Below are 19,888 nucleotides of genomic sequence, written 5' to 3' on the forward strand. Positions count from 1 at the left end.
TTCAGATTCAACTTAAAGTCACAGAGCTTCACACCAACATGACTGGTCAGCTAAATCTAATCAAAAGTCCGTTGTGGTGGTGGCGGCGTGCGGTTTTCAAAGCCCCCGCGGGTTGCAGCTCCACGAGCAGCTCCTGACGACGTCCGACGTCTCCTGCAGCCGCTGCAGTTCCTCCCTGAAGTGGGCCGGGGCGCCGCTCTGCTCAAGCTTCTCGCTGATCTGGGGGTGGAAGAAGAAGACAAACAAAACACCCTTCACGTGAATCGCCACACTTGGCCGACGCTAACGTCGCCAATCTGTAGCGTTCCGCGCACCTGCGGGACATATCTCAGGATCATCTTCTGCAGCTCCTTGAGGGCGGCCGCTTCGTTGAACTCGTTCTCGTGCTTCTGAAACCAAAAACAGCACAAACACGGTCGAGTGCCGGCCGCTCTTCCCCGTTTTCCGCCGGTGCGAAGGCGAACCTTCGACTCCTCGTCCAGAAACTTGTAAAACTCCGAGCGACTGACGGGCGGCTGATCCCGGATGCTCCGGAAATACTCCTTGACTTCCTCCTTGTACTTGGGAACGTCTTTGGCGTACAGCAGCTTGTTGGTCGGCGCGTGCTTGGAGGAGGGAAAAAAAGCCCAGGACAGTCAGAAAGTCGGGTCACAACCGAAGACGGCGGCCGTCGACGTCGACGCCGCTACCTTCCCCAGCTGAGTGTCGCTCAGGGAGAAGGAATCCATGAACGCCTGAGCGGCGACCGACAAGCACCCGTCCAGGTGGGGACTCTTGGCCATGTCGAAGACGAACTGGGGGTTCTTCAGGATGTTCACCCAGAAGCGGAGAGGCAAGCTGCGGAGAAGGGGACAAACGTGAGCGATACCTTATGGCTCCGTCACGCCGTGACGTTCTGGTCAGCGTTCTGTAGCGTTTGAAGAAACGTCGGTAGTCGCCCACGGTCGCCGGGATAGCGCCAGAAGAGCGTCGTTTGAACGCTAGTGAACGTCAATGATTGCTGGGAATCGGCAAACGCCGGTCCGGGAAAAAAAGTTTTGAACATGCGCAAAACTTCTAACCGAGAACAGCGTTCATCAACGTTTAATTTTAAACGCTGCAGAACGTTCGTGGAACGTTTTACTAACGTTCGCCGAGCGTCGCACGCGTTTGGCTATCGTTAGTCAGTCGTTACTCGAGCGTTACTTGGTTGTTACTTAATCGTTTGCTTTGCAGTGAACGACTCACTGGCGACCTGTCAACGACCACTGAACAATCCCCGAGCGCACGCAGCGTGTAACTAAAGTAAAAATGAACGCCCATTGAGCGTCAATGGTGCTTTTCCCGAACGTCCATGCATACGTGTATATAAACCGATACTTTGCGTTCTTACTTGCAGCGCTAGTTGCTGAAGTCCGCACCCCGCCTTTTTTTCGTCTAGGCGGCATGATGCTGACTGTTCAAACTCACGAGAACAACTGAAGTGAGTTTGAAATTTTCGTTCCCGTTCCACTGTAAAAATTACACGCCAGCAAAACGCTAATCTGTCGTGATTCACCCGTTTAGTCACGCGCTCAACACGCTCGTCTTACGTTGACAAATCGCTCGTCGCGCGCCGGTGACACGTTAGCACACGCGAGTGTTTTTTAGGGGTATCTTATTTGCTCGCTGTTATACGCTTCTCGTGCGTTAGGCACACGTTAATCACACGCCAGATGTGTCATCCTCATTTGAGAACGCTGAAAAAAGGAACGATTGAAATGTTCAGAGAACGTTGACCAGAACGTCATGGTGCGACGGGGCCTTTACCGGGCAGCATATGAGCTCGCCTCGCGGACTGCTGCCGCGCTTCTCCGAAGACGCCGGCTAAATAGACAGATTGGAGGCCACCGCAGGTGCAATCGCTTGCCGAAATGGGACCGTTCATTGCTATTCATTGGACACGCCCAGTCGACGCCATTACTAATCCAACTACTACTAGTCCACCCTACTAATCATGAACAACAACAATTTCATTCCACTATACTATAATTCTGTACTCATATTTCAACATCCATACACCCATTTTCCTTGCCACTTATCCTCACGAGGGTCACAGGGTGTGCTGCATCCTATCCCAGCTATCAACAGCCAGGAGGCGGGGGTCACCCTGAACACCCAGTCGCAGGGCACATGGAGACAAACCACAGTGACACTCACAATCACACCTAGGGACAATTTAGTGTCCTATTAATGTTGCAGGTTTTTGGGACATGGGAGGAAACCGAAGTGCCCAGAGAAAACCCACGCAGGCACGGGGAGAACATGCAAACTCCACACAGGTGGATCCAGGATTGAACCCAGGACCTTACAACTGTGAGCCCAACTGATCCACCGTGCCCCCAATATTTCAACATTAGAAAATAATCAACAACCCACCGCAATCTTGTCACATTGCTTTTGGGGGAAGGGGTTTCATGTCCTATGGACTGAAAAAATGATGTCCCATAACACATAAACATTCACAATGACATCACAAAACTTGATCAAAATTGTACAAGAGGAACCACAGTCTAAACCTCACATCTTGACGCCATCCACAACGCTCTTGATGAACACCTAATCAATTTTTATTTTGCTTTTTTTTTTTTTTTACCTTTGATTAGCCTGCTATTGCCTAGAATCCATTCTTGTTCTTGTCGTCTAGCCCTCACTCTTTACAGTCACTCTCAATTCCTCACTTTTTTGGGGGGATTGCGTCATTCGTTTTCTTTGAAACCGTCCAACTCCAAAAAAACTCATCACGTCACTACCGCACCTATTAGTCTTCCAAATGTGCAGCACATCCGGATCGGAGATCTTCATCTCCTCCGCTTGACGGTCCAGGAAGTCGAAAAAGTATTTCACCGCCTGCGGCGCTCTGCGGTTGGCCTGCCCCCACACGGACCTGAACAAGTTCTCCACAAACGAATGCACGGCCACCTGACCAAAAAAAAAAAAAAAAAACAAACACACACAAAACCTCAAATATGACTTCCTGCAGTTGATGTGCAACTAATGCAACAACTTCTCTGCAAACGTGGCCTCACTTTGGTGGAAAGGAGTTTGGTGAGGTGCACTTCCTTCAGCTTCAATTTCTTCCTCTCTGGATTCTTTTCCAGGTCCTGGTCAACGTCAGGCCCGATCTAGAAGGGGGATTGAACGGTGATCCTGCTTCATTGGCTTGTCGCCCTTTTGGTGTGACGACCGGCGTCTTACCAAGTGAAAATATTTATCCCAAATATCACCGTTCTCTGGGGGGGAAAAAAAAAAATTACCATCAAACTTCATTGAATTACTCAAACAAAACATTACAACCGTCAGCTTTTGTGGCCTCACATTCTAAATGATGTCTCGAAGATAAAAGTAACAACAAATAAAAATAGATTAGATTTTTCCTATTAATCCTTTTTAAAAATCAGTTCCGGCAGACTTCTACCATGCACTCACCCTTCAAACTACACTGGGGGCTCACAGAAGGATTCGATCTGGAGGTCACCTTGATTGCAGCGCCGTCTGCCACCTTCACACACAAAATAAGATAAAGCTACAGTAAGCCGTCAAGTCTCCAAAATAATCAATCCATACATTTCCGGCGCAAATGCTTGCACTCGCCTTGTAGTGCTCCAACGTGTTGAGCCTGGTCACGTCCCCGATCGCTTCAGAGCTGCCGTCCACCTCTTCCAGGGCCACGAAGCCTCCGTCCCTCTCCAACTCTGCTCCAGGGAAGACATGTGTGAGTGCGTTTTACCAACCTTGCACCAGCTACCTGTGCAACAACCCATCTGCGTCCCCACTCCCAAAACGTCAGCCTGCCACACAGGTGGCATAGCACTTGCCCACCCGCACCCATCAACTTCTTTACTTCTTCTTCTTTTACTTTCAGCTTGTCCCATTACGGGTCACAACAGCGTTACATCTTTTTCCATCTTAGCCCATCTCGTGCATCTTCCCCTCTAACACCCACTGTCCTCATGTCCTCCCTCACAACATCCATCAACCTTTTCTTCGGTCTTCCTCTCGCTCTTTGGCCTGGCAGCTCCATCCTCAGCCCCCTTCTACCAATATACTCACTCTCTCGCCTCTGGACTTGTCCAAACCATCTGAGTCTGCTCTCTCGAACGTTGTCTCCAACACATCCAATTTTGGCCGTCCCTCTAATGAACTCATTTCTAATCCTATCCAACCTGCTCACTCCGAGTGAGAACCTCAACATCATTTCTGCTACCTCAAGTTCTACTTCCTGTTCTTTCTTCAGCGCCACCGTCTCTAATCTGTATCATCATTGGCGGCCTCACCACTGTTTGATATACTTTGCCCTTCGTTTTAGCGGAGACATAGAACACCAGACACCTTCCGTCAACTGTTCCACCCCGCTTGGACCCGTTTCTTCACTTCCTTACCACACTCACCACTGCTCTAGATTATTAACCCCAACTATTTGAAGTCGTCCACCCTCGCCATCTCTTTTCCCTGGAGCCTCACTCTTCCCCCTCCACCCATCTCATTCACATACATACATACATTCTGTTTTTCTTCAGCTAATCTTCATTCTCTCCTTTCCAGTGCGTGCCTCCATCTTTCTAATTATTCCTCAACCTGCTGCCTGTCTTCACTTCTTTACATTCGATATTATTATTATTTTGATTATTGGCCCTCACCGATAGAAACGCTCATTTGCGGCCTGCTGTAGGGGAAGCCGAACTTGGTCTCGAAGGCGCTGAGGACCTTCTCCTTGGCCTGCTCCGCCGTGTCGCAGGTGAGGGCCACCGCCTCCAGTGGTTCGCTCACCTCGCCGTCGCTGCCCGCCGAAAACAATGCCTTCAGCCTCTGTGCATTTTTGTTTGGGTGAGGGAAGACGCACAAAATGATTCCAGTTGACAATCAGAGTAAATTGTTGGTTAAAAACACACAAAGTTTTTTTTTTTTTTTTTTTTTTTTAATGAGGATATACTGAAAAAAGTAGATTTGAACCCTTGGCCCTCTCACCACTGGCTCTACTGACTAAGCCATGGCCAAGAACAGGTGTCATGGCTTGAAAAATAAGTCAATCATCAATTTTTTAGATTTCTTTAAAAAAAAAAAAAATCTTACAATAACACAAAACCATGCAACAAACAAATGCTTATTTTATTAACACCACTAATACGAAACTAAATAAATATAAGGTAGACGTATGCAAACGCAGGGGACACACCACACACATGGATTACTACCTGTCACCAGTGCCTAATGAAAGTATTCGGCACCCTTGACCTTTTCAACCTTTTCACCACATTTTATAAACAACATAAAGATATTATACTTTTTTTGGGGGGGGGGGGGTCAAAAATCAACAAGTGTGGCACAATGGTGCAATGACATTTTTTTTTTTATATTTTCCACTTTTTTAACTAATCTAAACCTGAAAATTCTGCCGTGCAACAAGACTATAGGGCTCAGGCATGTGACATCACCATTTTCACGGCAACATATTGCCGGTCAAAAAAAGCTGCGCCGCACTGTGGGGGACATTGAACCCCAGCAGAAGTTTCACAATACCCGAGACTTGTTGTACTGTTGGTTGTTACAACAGACCGAACAGATATTCAAAAACATTCTAGAAAATAACAGCTGGAAGACCACATTTCGGCTATTACACCAAAATACTAACGACTGTGGAGGCATCACCTCATTTTAGGGAGGAATTAGTTTTTATTCTTATTTACAAATATTCTTCTCTATCTCTAATTCCAAACAAGTCTTTATAATGCTAACTTGCCTCATTTGACAACAATGCGTAAAAAAAAAAAAAATTATCCAAAAAAGACACGGAGTCATCTCCAACGTACACAGAAGCATTTTGCCGCCACATCTTAAACGTTGGGAAATCTCTCCCCGACAGACTTTTTTTTTTTCCCGCCGCTTCTTTAATATGCATTGTTCTCAAATCAGTCCAATGCCTATTTCAAAAAATAAAATCAATCATCTGGCGCAGAGAGGTTCATGTGGGTTAACATGTGGCCGCAACACGCTTCCATGTATGGGGGCGATCCCAGCAGTTGATTTTATTTTTGGAAATATGCACTGGACTCAATTTGAGAAACATTGCTTTTTAAAACAATTCAAACAATATTATATCCTAGAGAGGTTTACCAAAGTTTAACGTGTGGCCGCAACACACTTCTGCGTACATTAGAGACAACTCCCTCTTACTTTTCTCTCTTTTTATTTCTTCCCCCCCATTGATCTCAAATGAGCGAACTTGCTATCATATAAACTTCTTGGGAAACGTTGCTACTGAAGAGCCGACTCACTTGTCCTTTTTTTTTTTCTTTCTAATCATAGTTAATGGATGCCAATTTGTGTAAAACTACCGGTCATTAATTTAAACATTAGTATTTGTATTGAATACTCACTTAAATCAATCGATGGATTTCAGCCAAAGTTTACGCGTAGCTAAACACGCTTCCACATTCACAAGTCATCTCCCCGTTAAGAACGCATCCAGCAACTAAGTATTTGTATGCATCCAGACTTTTCTACGCTTTCAAACTCTTCCATGTCAATCTCAATGACTTACTCACCGGATACATGTGGAGATCCAGTTGTCCCAGACAAGCGGAAGCGGTTTAACAGTCCCATTTCTTATCAGACAAATCATCTACTTCCACATTAAATATGGGTCCTCTATGGCATGTGTCTCTCATCTTTCCACACAGCTTCATTTATTATAACCTTCGGACTCAATTCCGGGAGACGTATTTTCGTGTCGTCTACAACCCACTTAGCATTGAACGATGCTTTGCTTGACCGGCAATATGGCCAGTTACGATATTTCAGTGACATAGGTCCATAAGCTCTTTCAGGCCCCCTTGCATTAATCCTTTGTAGCGCCACCTTTTGCTGCAATTACAGCTGCAAGTCACTTCAGGTATGTCTCCATCAGTTTTCCACATCCAGAGACGGAAATTCTTGCCCGTTCTTCCTTGCAAAACAGCTCCAGTTCAGTGAGGTTGGATGGAGATCGTTTGTGCATAGCGGTCTTCAGCTCTGCCCAGAGAGTCTCCATTGGATTCAGGTCTGGATTTTGACTTGCCCATTCCAACACCTGGATACCTTTATTTGTGACCCATTCCATTGTAGATTTGGCTTTATGTTTTGGATCATTGTCCTGTTGGAGGATAAATCTCCATCCCACTTTCAGGACTTTGGCAGACTTCAACAGGTTTTCTTCCAGAATGGTCCTGTATTTGCCTCCATTCATCTTCCCATCAATTTGAACCATCTTCCATGAACCATGAGGCTGCCACCGCCAAGTTTGACAGTGGGGATGGTGACGTGCTCTGTTGCTTTACCACCAAACATACCATTTGGCATTGTGGCCAGAAAGTTCCATTTTGGTTACATGTGACCAGAGCACCTTCTTCCACATTTTTCCTGTGTCTGCCAGGTGACCTGTGGCAAACTTTCAAACAGACTTTTGATGGATATCTCTGAGAAATGGCTTTCTTCATGCCACTCTTCCTTAAAGGCCACATTTGTGCAGTGCAGGACGATGGACCCACCTCAGCTGTACATCTCTGCAGTTCATCCACATTCATCATGGCCTTCTCGGCTGCATCTCTGATCACTCTTCTCCTTGTTCGTGGTGAAGGTTTAGAGGGACGGCCGACTCTTGGTAGATTTGCACTGGTCTGATACACTTTCCTTTTCGATATGATTGCTTGCACAGTGCTCCTTCAGATGTTTCAAGCTTGGGAAATCTTTTTGTATCCAAATCCAGATTTAAACGTCTCCGCAACAGTATCTCGGACCTGCCTGGTGTGTTTCCTTGGTCTTCCTGATGCTCTCTGCACTTCAAACTGAACCGAGACAATCACAGCGCAGGGCCATTTATGCGGAGACTTGAACACACGCAGGTGGATTCGATTTATCAGTCAGAGATCCTCACTGAACTCACTCAACGTCTGGAGTGATTCTGCTGCACTGAAAGTCTCAAGGCCGGGTGATATTGTACGCCCCACTTTTCTGGTTTTTATTTGTTTAAAAAAAAAAAAAACTATAAAACATCCAATAAATTGCATTCCACTTCATGATTGTGACCCACTTGTTGTTGATTCTTGACAAAAAACATTTTTTTGGGGATATCTTTATGTTTGAAGCCTGAAATGTGACGAAAGGTTGAAATGTTCAACGGGGCCAAATACTCTCACAAAGCACTGATTGCGACACTTTTCTGCCTGATGACAAATCACTCAAAATGTGACGTCCTGTGGTTAGCCCATGCGGCAGGAAGACAAGTGACACAACTCTGCCGCTCTCTCAGATAAAAAAGCAGAAACTGCAGCCACTTCTCGGCAAAAGTGCCAGCTTTTAACACAACATGCAGCCCTATTTTATTTACTCTATAATTTCTATAAAAGCCCGCTCACTTTATGTCTATGAAAATCATCAATACATACATTAGCTATTACACACATTCTGTAGATTGTCAACATCTCGTACAGCGCCTGACGAACACGCCATTTCAAAAGCGCCCTTGCACTTGACAGTTTCGCCTTCTCAAACACTTTTGCTCCTAAGTCTTGGCCATTTAATGACCTAGCAGGAACATTACACATCTGCTGCCCATCATCTTTTCATCCTCATACACTTGGACCTGCGCCAAAAGTCCATCCGGGTCCCTTTCCCAATCCACTCATCCTCACAAGTGTCACAAAAATTCCATTGTGTCCGCTTTTTCACATCCGGCACAAAGCACTCCATATGTTCTGCAGTCATTCCACACTTTTGCGCGATTGACGGCATTCATCCCGAGCGGGTTTCTACCAGAGGGGCGAAGTCCGGCGCCTGCCAGAGCAGCCAGTCCTCGCTGAGCGTGTACAGGGCTTTGCCCGTCACGCGGTCCACCGGGCCCCGGGAGATATGCTGCGTGAGGGCCCTCGCCAGCAGGAACAACGGCTGGCCCACTCTCTCCTGTGGGCGAGACATACACGCAAGCCCGCAAATCATCAACGGGAGGGGGCACGGGGAGCACCCAGACCGCTCGGACGGTCCCATCCGGCGTCGACGCACATGTTAGATGCAAAACAAAAATAAACACAAACAGCCAGAATAACTTTTTTTCGCCATTTACACATTCCCGTGCATCTCTGCATGATGTGACCTCATCAGCACTCTTACTTTATTTTTATCCAATCATTCAAATGTTTGCATAACCCAAACACTTGTAAACCGTGATACACAACCGTACACCCACGGCTCGCGTACCCTCAAGAATCCGTACAGGCAGATGGACATCCAGTTGGTGAGGAGCTTCTCCACGACGGACTCCGTGCGCCGCAGCAGCATTTTGGGTTGGCTCGTGCTGTTTTTCTGCATCAAATGCTTCAGCAGCGTCTCCATGGCCTCCGTCAGATACGACAAGTCGCCGTGCAGCGCCACCGTCAGCAGAGACGCCATCGCACACCTGGTGACCGAGGACGCCGTCACGCATTCGACCCCGGACCCCGGCCCCGGATTAATCAATCTAACCTGTCCTTGACGCTAAAACTCTTCTGCTCCTCAGCAGCGTGCACCGCGCACACCAGGAAGCGCCGGTCCCTGATCAGCTCGGCGAAGGCCTGGACCGTCTTGTCTTGACCAACACCTCCCTCGGCTGTACACGACGCCGTCAAGAGTTCATTCTGCATAAACGTAACCTAAACCTTGGACTTTTATCTTTATGCTTGCGCCTTTTGATCTGGTCCTCGCCCTCCGTTTACCTCAGGGAAAAATATCCTGCAGGCGAAGTGCTTGTAGTCTAGGAACGGAATCGCACCCACGTTTTCCAACAGCTCCGCCTTTTCCGTCTGCATGTCTACAAAACCTGCCGCGATGGTCTAGTCGGTGCCGCGCCAAACTCGTCACGTGAACCGGCCTCAAATTTTGCAGTGTTTCCACCTGTACGATTTGCCCAGACGCACCTTGTCTGATGTCGTTCCTGATGTCCATCTCCAGGTTTTCCATGCGTTTGTTCATCTTCACCGTCAGTTGCTTTTGTTGACGACGGTAAATCAGCGCCACCCCTTTGATTGGATCAAATACAATCGTTCAAATCATTGGCTCATACAAACCCGACTTCGCCTCCACCTACCCACGATAATGCAGGGGATCGCCAGAAGTACCAGCCACATCAGAGAGTACAGGTCAGATGTATTTCGCAGTGTGATCGTCTTATCGCCGTAGAAAACCTGAAGCGGGAACAAAACGTAACGCTCACATAATATTCTGCCCTGGACCCATGCCCATTTACACCTAGCACTTTTACCTTCAACTCGCGAAAATTGACGTCGGCCAACCTCCTGATTTCGCAAATGAAGAACTCCGCTTGGTTGCCCTCGTCCTTGCCCTCCATGACGCAGGGGTACTCTTTCCCGCTGTGGACGCCCGACGCCGACACCTCTTTTACGCTCATCTCCAGGTGATCCGCGCTTTTCTGCAACGCGACGAGCGGCAAAGTGGCGTACGTTTGGTACGCGTCCGCCCCGAGGCGGCACCCGCGTGTCTGAAAATAGGCGGCACCTGGATGGTGACGCGGATGTCGTCCCCGCTCCTCGTGGAGGTGAAGCCGGTGAACTGAGGATCCGGATAGTAAGTCATGGACTGCCGGCAGGCCAGCGTCCCGTTGCCCACTTTCAGATAAACCTTGCTGGTGAAAACGCTGCCGGCGCTCCTGCCTCCCGGTGTCTGGTAAGTCAGATTCTGGAAGGCCCATAAAAACTCATTCAGACTTCAACTGCTCCCCGTAACCCTCGATTGTGTCTAGTCAGACTCCCGCATCTCGTAAGGGTTCTTTTCTAAACTAGCATCCAAAGCTTGCGCGCACCGTGACAAAATACAATTACATCAAACAGATGTTCTTTAACCTTCTCACGTTACCCTTCATCGCAACCAGTGCGGGAAGTGTGCGTGCTCACTTGGAATCTTCGGTGTGCGGCCACGCTGACTTCCTGGGGGGCGTGACCATGCGAGACGCCCTCCACCGTGTCCAGGTTAGACCCCGCCAAGGTGATCGTCCTCTTGCCGCTGGATGGAACACGAAGACGTCCCGTCAATATCCACGCCGCGTTGAAAAGGGAAAAAAAGGACAGACGTTTCACGACGCGTCGCTTCGGGAAATCCCTGCCCCGATCGTGACCCTTCGCTTCCAATAAACGTAAAAATGAAAAACCATCATGTGACTTTCAAAGGAACCCCACCTGCTCCAGGAGCTGCTCGGCGTCAGGGAGCCACAGGATGGCGCCGAAGTGTACACGATGCTGCCTTCGCCGTAGCAGCTGCCGTCTGGGAGGACGACGCACACCCGGGCCCTTCCTTTGCCTTCCATGGGGGGAATGTGGAACACCAAGTCTACGCTCGTGTTGTTCCACACGGGAGACCTGAGACACAGTGTCACAATATCATTGGTTTTTGCCCAGTCCGATAAACGCGGACCTACGCTCCACGGAAACCGTGACCTCGCACCGCTAAAAACTTACTCCCTCGGCGCGCAGGTGGCTTCTTCGGTCCAGATCCTCACACCGGTCACTTGACTCAGGTGGGACCCTGACAAAACCGCGCGGTTGTGACCGTAGAAAGACACCTCGCCGGGAAGGATGGAAGAAATCTCTGGATTCTGAACAGTGAGAAACCGTTGTTACCAATCTTCCGCCAGACGCAATTATCGTAAAGGAACTTCCGACAGCTCACACTCACCGAAATGTTCTTCGGCTGCCACGTCTTCTCGCAAACCCCGTCCTGTTGAAACGTGGAACAAAAATCACATTTGAAATGCCATCGTGTAACCGAACGACCGACCGGACTGCATTTACATTCACGGGTCCCGCAGTAGCCCACGAACAGCCCTCTTGGCTCCAGCCGCATCCCACCTCCACGCATCTCCGGCACCTGGACAGAACACAAGTGTTGGCGGTCCGGCCCTTTCTTCGCCCCGCGGTCTGTCCTCTCCAAACAGCCGTGTTGTGGGACTCACGCAGTATTGGGAGGCGAGCCCCCCACGTCCGGGCACGTCTTCAGCGTAATTTTTTCCGTAAATAACGTCGGCCCCAGTCGCACTTTGACCGCCACGCTCATACCTGTGCGTCGGCGGGAGGTAAACGTTATCGACTTGACTGCGCCAGCGTGGGATCAGCTCCCTTACCTTCGGCTGAAAGCGTGCCGTTCGACAGGATGCAAGTGCATTGCGGGAACGTCGGGAGAGGGCCGTCCCTGCTGCACAGTTCGCCCAAACCTCCGGAAAACTGACAGGCAAAGGTTTCGCTCGCGTTCCGATCCGTGCTCACGTGCGTGCGGACGTCCAACCTGATCTGAAGGAGGGCGGAGTGCAGGCGTACCGGTAGGTGAACACACGTCAGGTGCCTCCGACGGAAACAAATCAAGTCCCTTGAAATGCCCTCACTTTGCTCACACTAGACTCGATTTATCCCTCCGGAGGCTGGCTCCGCCCAAACATTTTTTGACCTGTTTACCTGATCGCCGCTTTCTTTTCGGACTGTGTAGGAAATCATCTTTTTTTGGTAATCGTCAGGAAAGGACAGCCAGTGGGAGTTTTGGCATTCGTCCTTGAACGTGCAACTGAGATGAGAAAATACCGTCATCGTCGTCACTTTGTCAGCCGAGTGAAGACGTCGAGCGCCCAGGACGCATCTCACCTCTTTTTGGAGTGACACCACGCGCAGCTCGGATCCTGAGCCGACCAGCAGGCTTCCTGAGTTTTGTGCGTGAAGCACTTGGACACGGGCACGCGCAGCACCTGCCGTACGACAACAACAGACGAAAATGACCCGTTGCCGGGCGGGACTTTGTCGGGAGACTGACCGGACACCAACCTGGTTCTTCAAGGCCGCGTACAGGTGTTTCCCATTTGCCGGGTCCAGCCGCATACCTGGAAACACTTTACGGTCATCTGCGCTGATGTAAATCACCGTGGGACAGGTACCGCGGTGATTTTTGTCCACGCTCAGCTGAAAACGACAAACGTGCGTTCATGACCATCTGCCCAGACTGCTGTGAAGCTTTGTCTTTGCTTTCCGCTGAGATGAAAATCAAATCCCTGACGTCGCGTCAAGACGCCTGCGGCTCCTTTGCTGGGCATTTACTTGCCGTTGTGGTCGGGCCTCCGACCGGCCCGTGGGCCAGCACGTGATCCCCTCACCGTCGGCGGTCTGGAAACACCGCAGAGCGTGACGCGACACGCGGCGGAAATGCCCTTCTTCCTGACCGGCCTGCTTTGCTTCATCACGTGATATGAGGTCAACTTGATACTTGATTGACCACTCTTGACTCCCTTCAACTCTGTAATATCCTCATTACGTGTGACCGCCGCAACATATGGTGACCTTGCTAGGAGATATACTTTTACTCACTATTAATCCCTAGAAGACGGCTGAGTTCCTTTTGCACTCGCATCTTGAAATATGTCAAGTGGGTATAACAATTATCCATTGTAAGCGGTTGACTCTGACCGCGGCCACGTGCCCTCTTGTAAGAGGATGTGCGCGCTTGCGTTACCGCACTTTCAGTCTTTCGTTTTTACTTCCCCTCTCCACATTTTCTTTTGCTTCAATGCACTTGTATTAATGCCGCTTAACTTTCACAATGCCACTCGCTAAAGTGACATTTCCACAGGGGTCTGTCCGCTTTTGACGTGCGCTCACCTTAATGATCTGGCCGTCCTCTGTTCCCACAAAGACCGCCATCCAGGCCCCTTGGCTCTCGGCCACGACAGACGTCATTGATCTGTGCCTGAACAGGACCTTCAGTGGCTGCAGCTCCTTCGCCTGACAAACGCAAAACACCATGAGGCCTGTCGCGTGTAAATAACCTCAAAACGCAAGAACCTACCTCCCCGACTTGCCCAGCGCAAGTCACGGCGCTGCAGAAGTCCGGGTCTTTGTCGGCTGCTGTGTTCACATCGGGGGTGACGTTAAACAGAAGCAGCTCGGTGCCGCTCGGGTCTCCGTCCGGGGCGAACGCACCCGCCCAAAGCGTGGGAGTCGCTCCTTGCCACACCGGCGAGGAGGCCACCAGTTTGGCCCCTTTCTTCTTGCCGGGGACCGCCAGAGACGCTCCACGCAGCGATTTCAATGTCTCCGTTTTTTTGCTCTTGGCTTGAAGCCATATGACCCGAACCCTGCTGCCGCCCGCCGGAGTCCGCACGTTGGCAAACAAATAAATGTCTGACCCCACCTGGAATCCGTCCATAAAGTCCACATCTCCTCTGCTGGTAAACAGAGGGTTGGAGCCCTCGCCGGCGAAGGAGAGGATCCCTCCCGCTTGCTTGTTGTCGGTGTTGTACAGGTACACGGCCTCGGTTGAAGAGGGGCACGTGCTTTGCGAGCTCTTGCCTTTGCGCTGCCGGATGGCCGCCAGGATGTAAAACTCTCGCTGGGCCGGCTCCGTGGCCACCAGGAAGGCCACGGACCCGCCGGGCCTCCCGGAGGGCCCGACCAGGATGTGTTCCCTGTAGAGCACCTCCGACACGTCGTGCTGGGCCAGCAGCTCGCAGTAGCCGCACTCGTTGTCGGTCACGCCGCAGCTGATGAGAGTCCCGTTCTCCACGAAGGCCAGCAGCACGTTAACGCTCAACGTGGCGTTGGCTGGATCTCCTTCTGCCACTCTGGAGAACTGCGCCTTGTCGCTTTTCCCTGTCAGGATGCCTCTCTGGTTGACCGTGCGCACCAGGCTGAGGTCACGCCTAAGCTGGTACAGTTTATCGTCCGTGGCTACGTAAACTCCTTCGGTCGTGGTGACGAAGTGGCGGATGGCCCCATTCGCGTCGAAGCTTCCGCCGGTTGCCCCCAGGGACGCGCACCCTTCCGCCCACAAAATCCACATGAGGGATGTCCACAGCGGCGGTGGCGGCATCCTCTCGCCGTCGTGTCAGCAGGACGCCTCCAGGCCGGTCTGGAGGAGGGCTGCGTAAAAGCAGAGGTGGGAAGTCGGGAGGGGGCGGGCGGCGGGGCGGCACTGCGGGCGTGCTGGCTGTTTGTCTTCACAAACAAGGAGCAGAAAAGTAAGTAAACCGTGCTAAATTCTAATTACAAAACTCAGAGCAAAAATAACTAACTACAAGTAGAAAAATCAAAAAGGAAGAAATTGAAAAACAGACATCGGAAATAAATCATTTATCTGGTTGGAGGTCGACGGGATGAAGGAAAAGCCCAGCTTTTGACGAAGAAGGCAAAAATGAAACATTTCTCATGCAACAAAAGAGGGAAGTAAAGCGCCAGGGAGGAACAAATTACGCTACTGGCCTCAAACATTTTAAGTCATAAACACTGGCTGCCAGACAAGAGTAAGTGCGAAATCCTGTCACCTTGTGGCCGCAAACGGCACTACAACAACATTTCCAAGATGACCGCAAACTGTCACTCAATTCAACCGCCGTCACGTTTGCACACTTTACTACGTCACTGCTTCGTTATTATGCAGAGTGCGGCGCATTACTTGCACTCACCGAAAGTGTTCGCGGATCACCGCTTTGCTTTTCCAAACATTTCTACTCTTGACGGTGTCATTTTATTTTATTTTATTGACATTCTGACAAAGGTCTCTGGAGCACACACGTCCTACCAAAACAATTGTTACTCAACAACACACAACTACTTCCACCGATTAATTTTTTAAAAAAAAACGAGAAACATAAAAAAAAAATGTTTTTTTTTTTTTAAATTCCAAATATGGGGTTCCCTCTGTCGTCACTCAACCGCCCCCACTAGAGGTCGCTGCCCGCACTGTTTTGCCGCAGAGGGGCAAGACGGAGCTCCTCGCTGTCTGGAACTCGCCCGTCTTATTTCACCGCTGGCCGCCCGTGCGAGAGGTTCATCGGCAGCGGCGACGGAGCTGCTGTCCGTCGTCCCTCCGCCGGCTCCCCCCCCTCCCCCATCCAGCCGAGCGCACGCACCGTCCGCATCCAACTGGACGGGGCGGACAGCCGCAACTTTTGATTTCTTTCCTTTCATCGCCTGCCCTGGTCGTCCGGGGATCATCTCCGCAGTCACTGGTGAGTCCCCATCTTGCTCGGGCTTGTAGCTTCCCCGCCAAACACACAAAACTGGTGACTGCTTTGCTTGCCATCCGCTGGCTCCAGCACGCTCTTAAATTGTATTAAAAGGAAGGATTCCGCGCATCTGCATTGCAAAGGCACCAAAACAATTGTCGGGTTTTCTCGTTTTCTTCACGGCACAACTTGCCTCGCTGTTACATAACGCGTCCCGGCGGAATTCGGGGTGACCCGGCGCTTCTCTCGCAGAATCCACTTCGCCCTTGCTCCCACGTCGTCTCCGGGAGGAAACCAATGCCTGATGAGTTCACCGGCTCCTGTATTGGGACATCCCAACCCGTCCCCGCGCTGCAATAAAACTCGCCGCGGGGAAAGCCGCGATAGAAATAGACATTCTGCACTTTGGAATGCATTTGCTCGTCGCTGCGCAAATGCTGCAACTGCTCCGCGCCGATTTCAATCGCCAGCCTGCGGTCGGCCGCGCGTCTCGCAACGCCGTGTGCGGCGGCGGCCGCCGCGGGTCCCCTCCCAGCGGCTTTTGGAAGTCCGCACTCTGTAATCTCATCCGACTTCGGCACCGCCGCCATTCCTTTCCCAGGGCAGGAAAAGCACATGAAGACGAACGGGCACCCGGGAGAAAAATAAAAAAAAAAGACTAAAACATCGATTCAGTTTGATGTGTAAAAAGAAGCACACTAACTTAAGACTCCTAATTGGTAACGTGACGTTTGTTCTTATTCGGATGCATTTCAAACATTTACAACCACAGGACGTTCATGAAGGTCCAAAAGTAGATTTTGGCACAACCTGGTGCTTTTTCTCCAAACCTTAACTTTCCAGGTACTCGCACACATTTGAAGTCGTCAAACCGTCCCTCCGCTTTGTTATTATTCTCCTCCTGTTTTCTTGACCGCAAGCAGACTGTTGGTTGTATGCTAATGAAAAACAGCTCCCGCAGTTTTCTTTTTTTCCCTCCGCCTGGCAGCCGTCGCGTGAACTGAATCTTGATTTTTAGGGAGACAGAAATGCGTCCCGGGACGAACGGCCAAGGACGACACTTTGTCACTTTAAGGGGACTCTCAATCGACTTGTCGTGGAAACATTTGCTCATTCCCCCCCGGAGAAGAGACGTGTTTTTCCAAACTCTGCTCACCCTGCGCGTTTTACTGCGAGCGTGAATCCTTCCTTCCAATTGGGATCTCTCTTGAGGCACCGTCGGAGATCTAAGAGCGTGGGAGTCGGGAAACGCCTGGCGTGGGGTGGACGCCGGCAATGACACAACACGGGGACATCCGTGTTGGCGGCCAGACTTGCTCGCCGGTGCTTTCCCCTTTTACTGCTGCGGGCTGCTGCCGCGTGGGAGTTCTTCTCTCACTGCGGTCAGAACTGGACCTCGTAAAACAGACAAACAGGGGAACCACCTACAGCTTGTGAAAAATCATCCAAAAAAAGAAGCGCAAACTGCAGTTTTACGCCACCGCCGAAGCTTCCAGCTCTGGCCCGATGGCACACGCCGCTGCCCGTTTAAGACCGGGCTGCAGAAAAGTTCTTAGCGGCGGCAGAGTCCAGCTGCCACGGCTGGACGGAAAAAAGGTGTCTTATTTCACGCGCACGTGGACTTTCGCTTTTGTTTCACGACCCCACAGGGGGAAACGGCACATGCGTTCAAGCATGCACATTTCCTTCTTGCCCAGAAAAGCGAATGTTTGTTCCGACTGCAACTACCTCAGGGACCCCTTTATTTCCCAGCAACGAGAGGCAAAACCTAAAATGAGCTCAACCCGTTGCCCTTTGAACTTTCTCCGCAGACGCCGTTTACTCCCGCGTGGACGGGAGAGATGGACGGTTGAGTTCGCAGCTCGCCCGTCGGCCCGCCCGGCCAGCCGTCATGGCCAAAAGTCCCGAGGTGAAACTGGCCGTCTTAGGTCGAGCGGGGGTGGGCAAGTCAGGTAGGTCGCCCCCTCGTGTTTGTGCCCTTTGTACATCTTGCACCTGGTGCTGAACTTCCTGTTCTATTAGGATGGCTCCCTTGTACTAACTTTCACAAATCGCCCTTAAACTAGATATGAAATTCACATGCTTTAGCGTGTTTCTCTCTGAGGTTTGTCTCTGTGTGACTCGTCCGTGACTCATCCAACGGACGGACCTCAAGTGTCCGCCCACCATTTCCTACAAAGTCCTTTTGGAAACCTCGCAGTCTAGTTCATCCAAATCCTCACAAACCGGGACAATTCTACGACTGAAGGTGAACATAAGAATATCACGCAGTAGCTTTTGTGTCCAATTCTTTCAAACTCAGTTATTGACCTGCACTCCCTTGAGAAAGTGCCTACTATACCCAAGCGCAAATGTCCTTCGGAACTATTCAGTTTACTTTCCTTCTTTCAGCCCACAGTTCCGAAATATGTGTACTCAAATGCTGGCGCTGGCCTTCCTGCCTGGTAGGAACGTGCACGGGGTTACTGCACTAAATAATTCCCTTATATTCAGCCGAAAGAGTTGCAGTAAGGCTTATTTCAAAGAAAAGGGATGGACAGTGTTGCAATAAATATGCCCTGGATTTTGCTGTAATTGATGATTAATATCGGCAATCTTGAGATTATTCACTTTGGGGTGCGCGGGAGTTGGGGGGCGGAATATCAAATACAAAGAAATCCACCGATCGCTGCGCTCCAATAAATCCGTCGGACTTATCAGTACAGTAGATCTGGTCTCTCTCGTCAGGAGCCTTTTGCTTCGGCGTGCGTCATCGTCCGCGTGCCTCACTTTTCAAGATGATACACGGCGCCATTGTTTTGACGTTCGTCACGCGTAAACCCCCGCGTCGCCCCGGAGACGCGGACTACGATGAGCGCCTCCCGTCTAAACCTAGCCGCTTTTAGCCGCCGCCCGCGGATGCTATTGAAGCGCCGCTCTCCCGAAACCCGCACGATCGCTGTAAATGAGAGACTAACCAAAGAACTAAAATATACATTCGTCCGTATATGTGTAAATGTTTGACAGGCTTTCGTGTCTTATTGGATCTCCTCGCAATGTTGAGTCACTAACGTGGGTCGGACTTCTGTGGTTTTGGTCCTGATCTGCCACAACGGCCACTTCTTTTGTGACCATCTGAAATGTCCATGACTGCAAAGTAGATGAAATTAAGAAAGCCTACTTAGTATCCTTGTGTACAAAAATAATGAAAAAAAACTACTGTAGACACTGACAATTTTATGACTACCATACATACAAAGGTCTCGGGCTGTTGTCGTGATAGCGCTGCGATGTTCGCGTGTGGTAGATCCCCCCCGAGAAGATCGAGTCCGGTGCGGTTCCTCCCACCAGTTTCCGCCGTTTCCTTGTTTGTCACCTGGCCTACCGCGCTCATTATTCTCTCGCGCATTTTGATTTACTTCCATTGATTACATAATCTTTTACTAGCCGCCGCATTGGATCCGAGCCCGGCGCGGCGTGAACGGATATCGGCGTCCTCAGCTTAAAGGCTATTAGAACTCTTTCGTCTATAAGAAAGGATCCGTTTGTCCCATTTGTTGTTTTGGAGATCCCAGTGAAACCAAAACAGGACTTGATGTCAGAATCCTCTCACCCCCTTTTGTCAAGTGCCCGACTTTTGGGTTGGCAAAAGATAATTTTTCTGTCAATGTGATCACGCCTTTCGTTTGCGTCAGTCCCGAATTAATAAAGCGGTCGTATTACCAATAAAGTCACGGCGGGGAAAGAAATCCTCACCTGATGTAATCTCGCCCCGCTGCTGTAAAAACAACCGAGGTGTGTGTGTGTTTTTATAAAAGCGCTTTTAAGACATTTCACTGCGTGAGCCAGTCGGGGAGTGAATAAGCGCGCCGAGCTCGTAAAAAAATA

At 50.2% G+C, this 19,888-nt stretch overlaps 2 protein-coding genes across 2 annotated transcripts in view; one reads left to right on the forward strand and one right to left on the reverse strand.

Annotated features, from left to right (window-relative positions):
• LOC133493134 (plexin-C1-like) overlaps window positions 1-19,888 on the reverse strand; it is a 20,003-nt gene continuing 115 nt past the window's right edge. The window contains exons 2-31 of the mRNA XM_061806078.1: window positions 13,864-14,936; window positions 13,677-13,799; window positions 12,849-12,983; window positions 12,672-12,772; window positions 12,489-12,594; window positions 12,161-12,326; window positions 11,993-12,095; window positions 11,832-11,907; window positions 11,716-11,757; window positions 11,499-11,635; window positions 11,220-11,399; window positions 10,938-11,046; window positions 10,543-10,722; window positions 10,289-10,456; window positions 10,115-10,211; window positions 9,945-10,046; window positions 9,744-9,847; window positions 9,514-9,665; window positions 9,250-9,448; window positions 8,809-8,955; window positions 4,659-4,827; window positions 3,613-3,713; window positions 3,448-3,520; window positions 3,217-3,251; window positions 3,048-3,143; window positions 2,777-2,940; window positions 690-837; window positions 465-605; window positions 315-389; window positions 1-219 (exon numbers count right to left, since the gene is read on the reverse strand). Coding sequence (XP_061662062.1) covers window positions 97-219; window positions 315-389; window positions 465-605; window positions 690-837; window positions 2,777-2,940; window positions 3,048-3,143; window positions 3,217-3,251; window positions 3,448-3,520; window positions 3,613-3,713; window positions 4,659-4,827; window positions 8,809-8,955; window positions 9,250-9,448; window positions 9,514-9,665; window positions 9,744-9,847; window positions 9,945-10,046; window positions 10,115-10,211; window positions 10,289-10,456; window positions 10,543-10,722; window positions 10,938-11,046; window positions 11,220-11,399; window positions 11,499-11,635; window positions 11,716-11,757; window positions 11,832-11,907; window positions 11,993-12,095; window positions 12,161-12,326; window positions 12,489-12,594; window positions 12,672-12,772; window positions 12,849-12,983; window positions 13,677-13,799; window positions 13,864-14,886 — 4,575 coding nt within the window. The 5' untranslated portion in view covers window positions 14,887-14,936 and the 3' untranslated portion in view covers window positions 1-96. The remainder of the gene's footprint in view (window positions 220-314; window positions 390-464; window positions 606-689; window positions 838-2,776; window positions 2,941-3,047; window positions 3,144-3,216; window positions 3,252-3,447; window positions 3,521-3,612; window positions 3,714-4,658; window positions 4,828-8,808; window positions 8,956-9,249; window positions 9,449-9,513; window positions 9,666-9,743; window positions 9,848-9,944; window positions 10,047-10,114; window positions 10,212-10,288; window positions 10,457-10,542; window positions 10,723-10,937; window positions 11,047-11,219; window positions 11,400-11,498; window positions 11,636-11,715; window positions 11,758-11,831; window positions 11,908-11,992; window positions 12,096-12,160; window positions 12,327-12,488; window positions 12,595-12,671; window positions 12,773-12,848; window positions 12,984-13,676; window positions 13,800-13,863; window positions 14,937-19,888) is intronic.
• Window positions 15,743-19,888, forward strand: part of rerg (RAS-like, estrogen-regulated, growth inhibitor) — a 14,051-nt gene continuing 9,905 nt past the window's right edge. Inside the window, exons 1-2 of the mRNA XM_061806076.1 lie at window positions 15,743-16,024; window positions 17,833-17,973. Of these exons, the coding sequence (XP_061662060.1) occupies window positions 17,913-17,973 (61 nt within the window). The 5' untranslated portion in view covers window positions 15,743-16,024; window positions 17,833-17,912. The remainder of the gene's footprint in view (window positions 16,025-17,832; window positions 17,974-19,888) is intronic.

The sequence above is a fragment of the Syngnathoides biaculeatus genome, chromosome 20 (genome assembly GCF_019802595.1).
Source record: "Syngnathoides biaculeatus isolate LvHL_M chromosome 20, ASM1980259v1, whole genome shotgun sequence".
Taxonomy (NCBI): domain Eukaryota; kingdom Metazoa; phylum Chordata; class Actinopteri; order Syngnathiformes; family Syngnathidae; genus Syngnathoides; species Syngnathoides biaculeatus.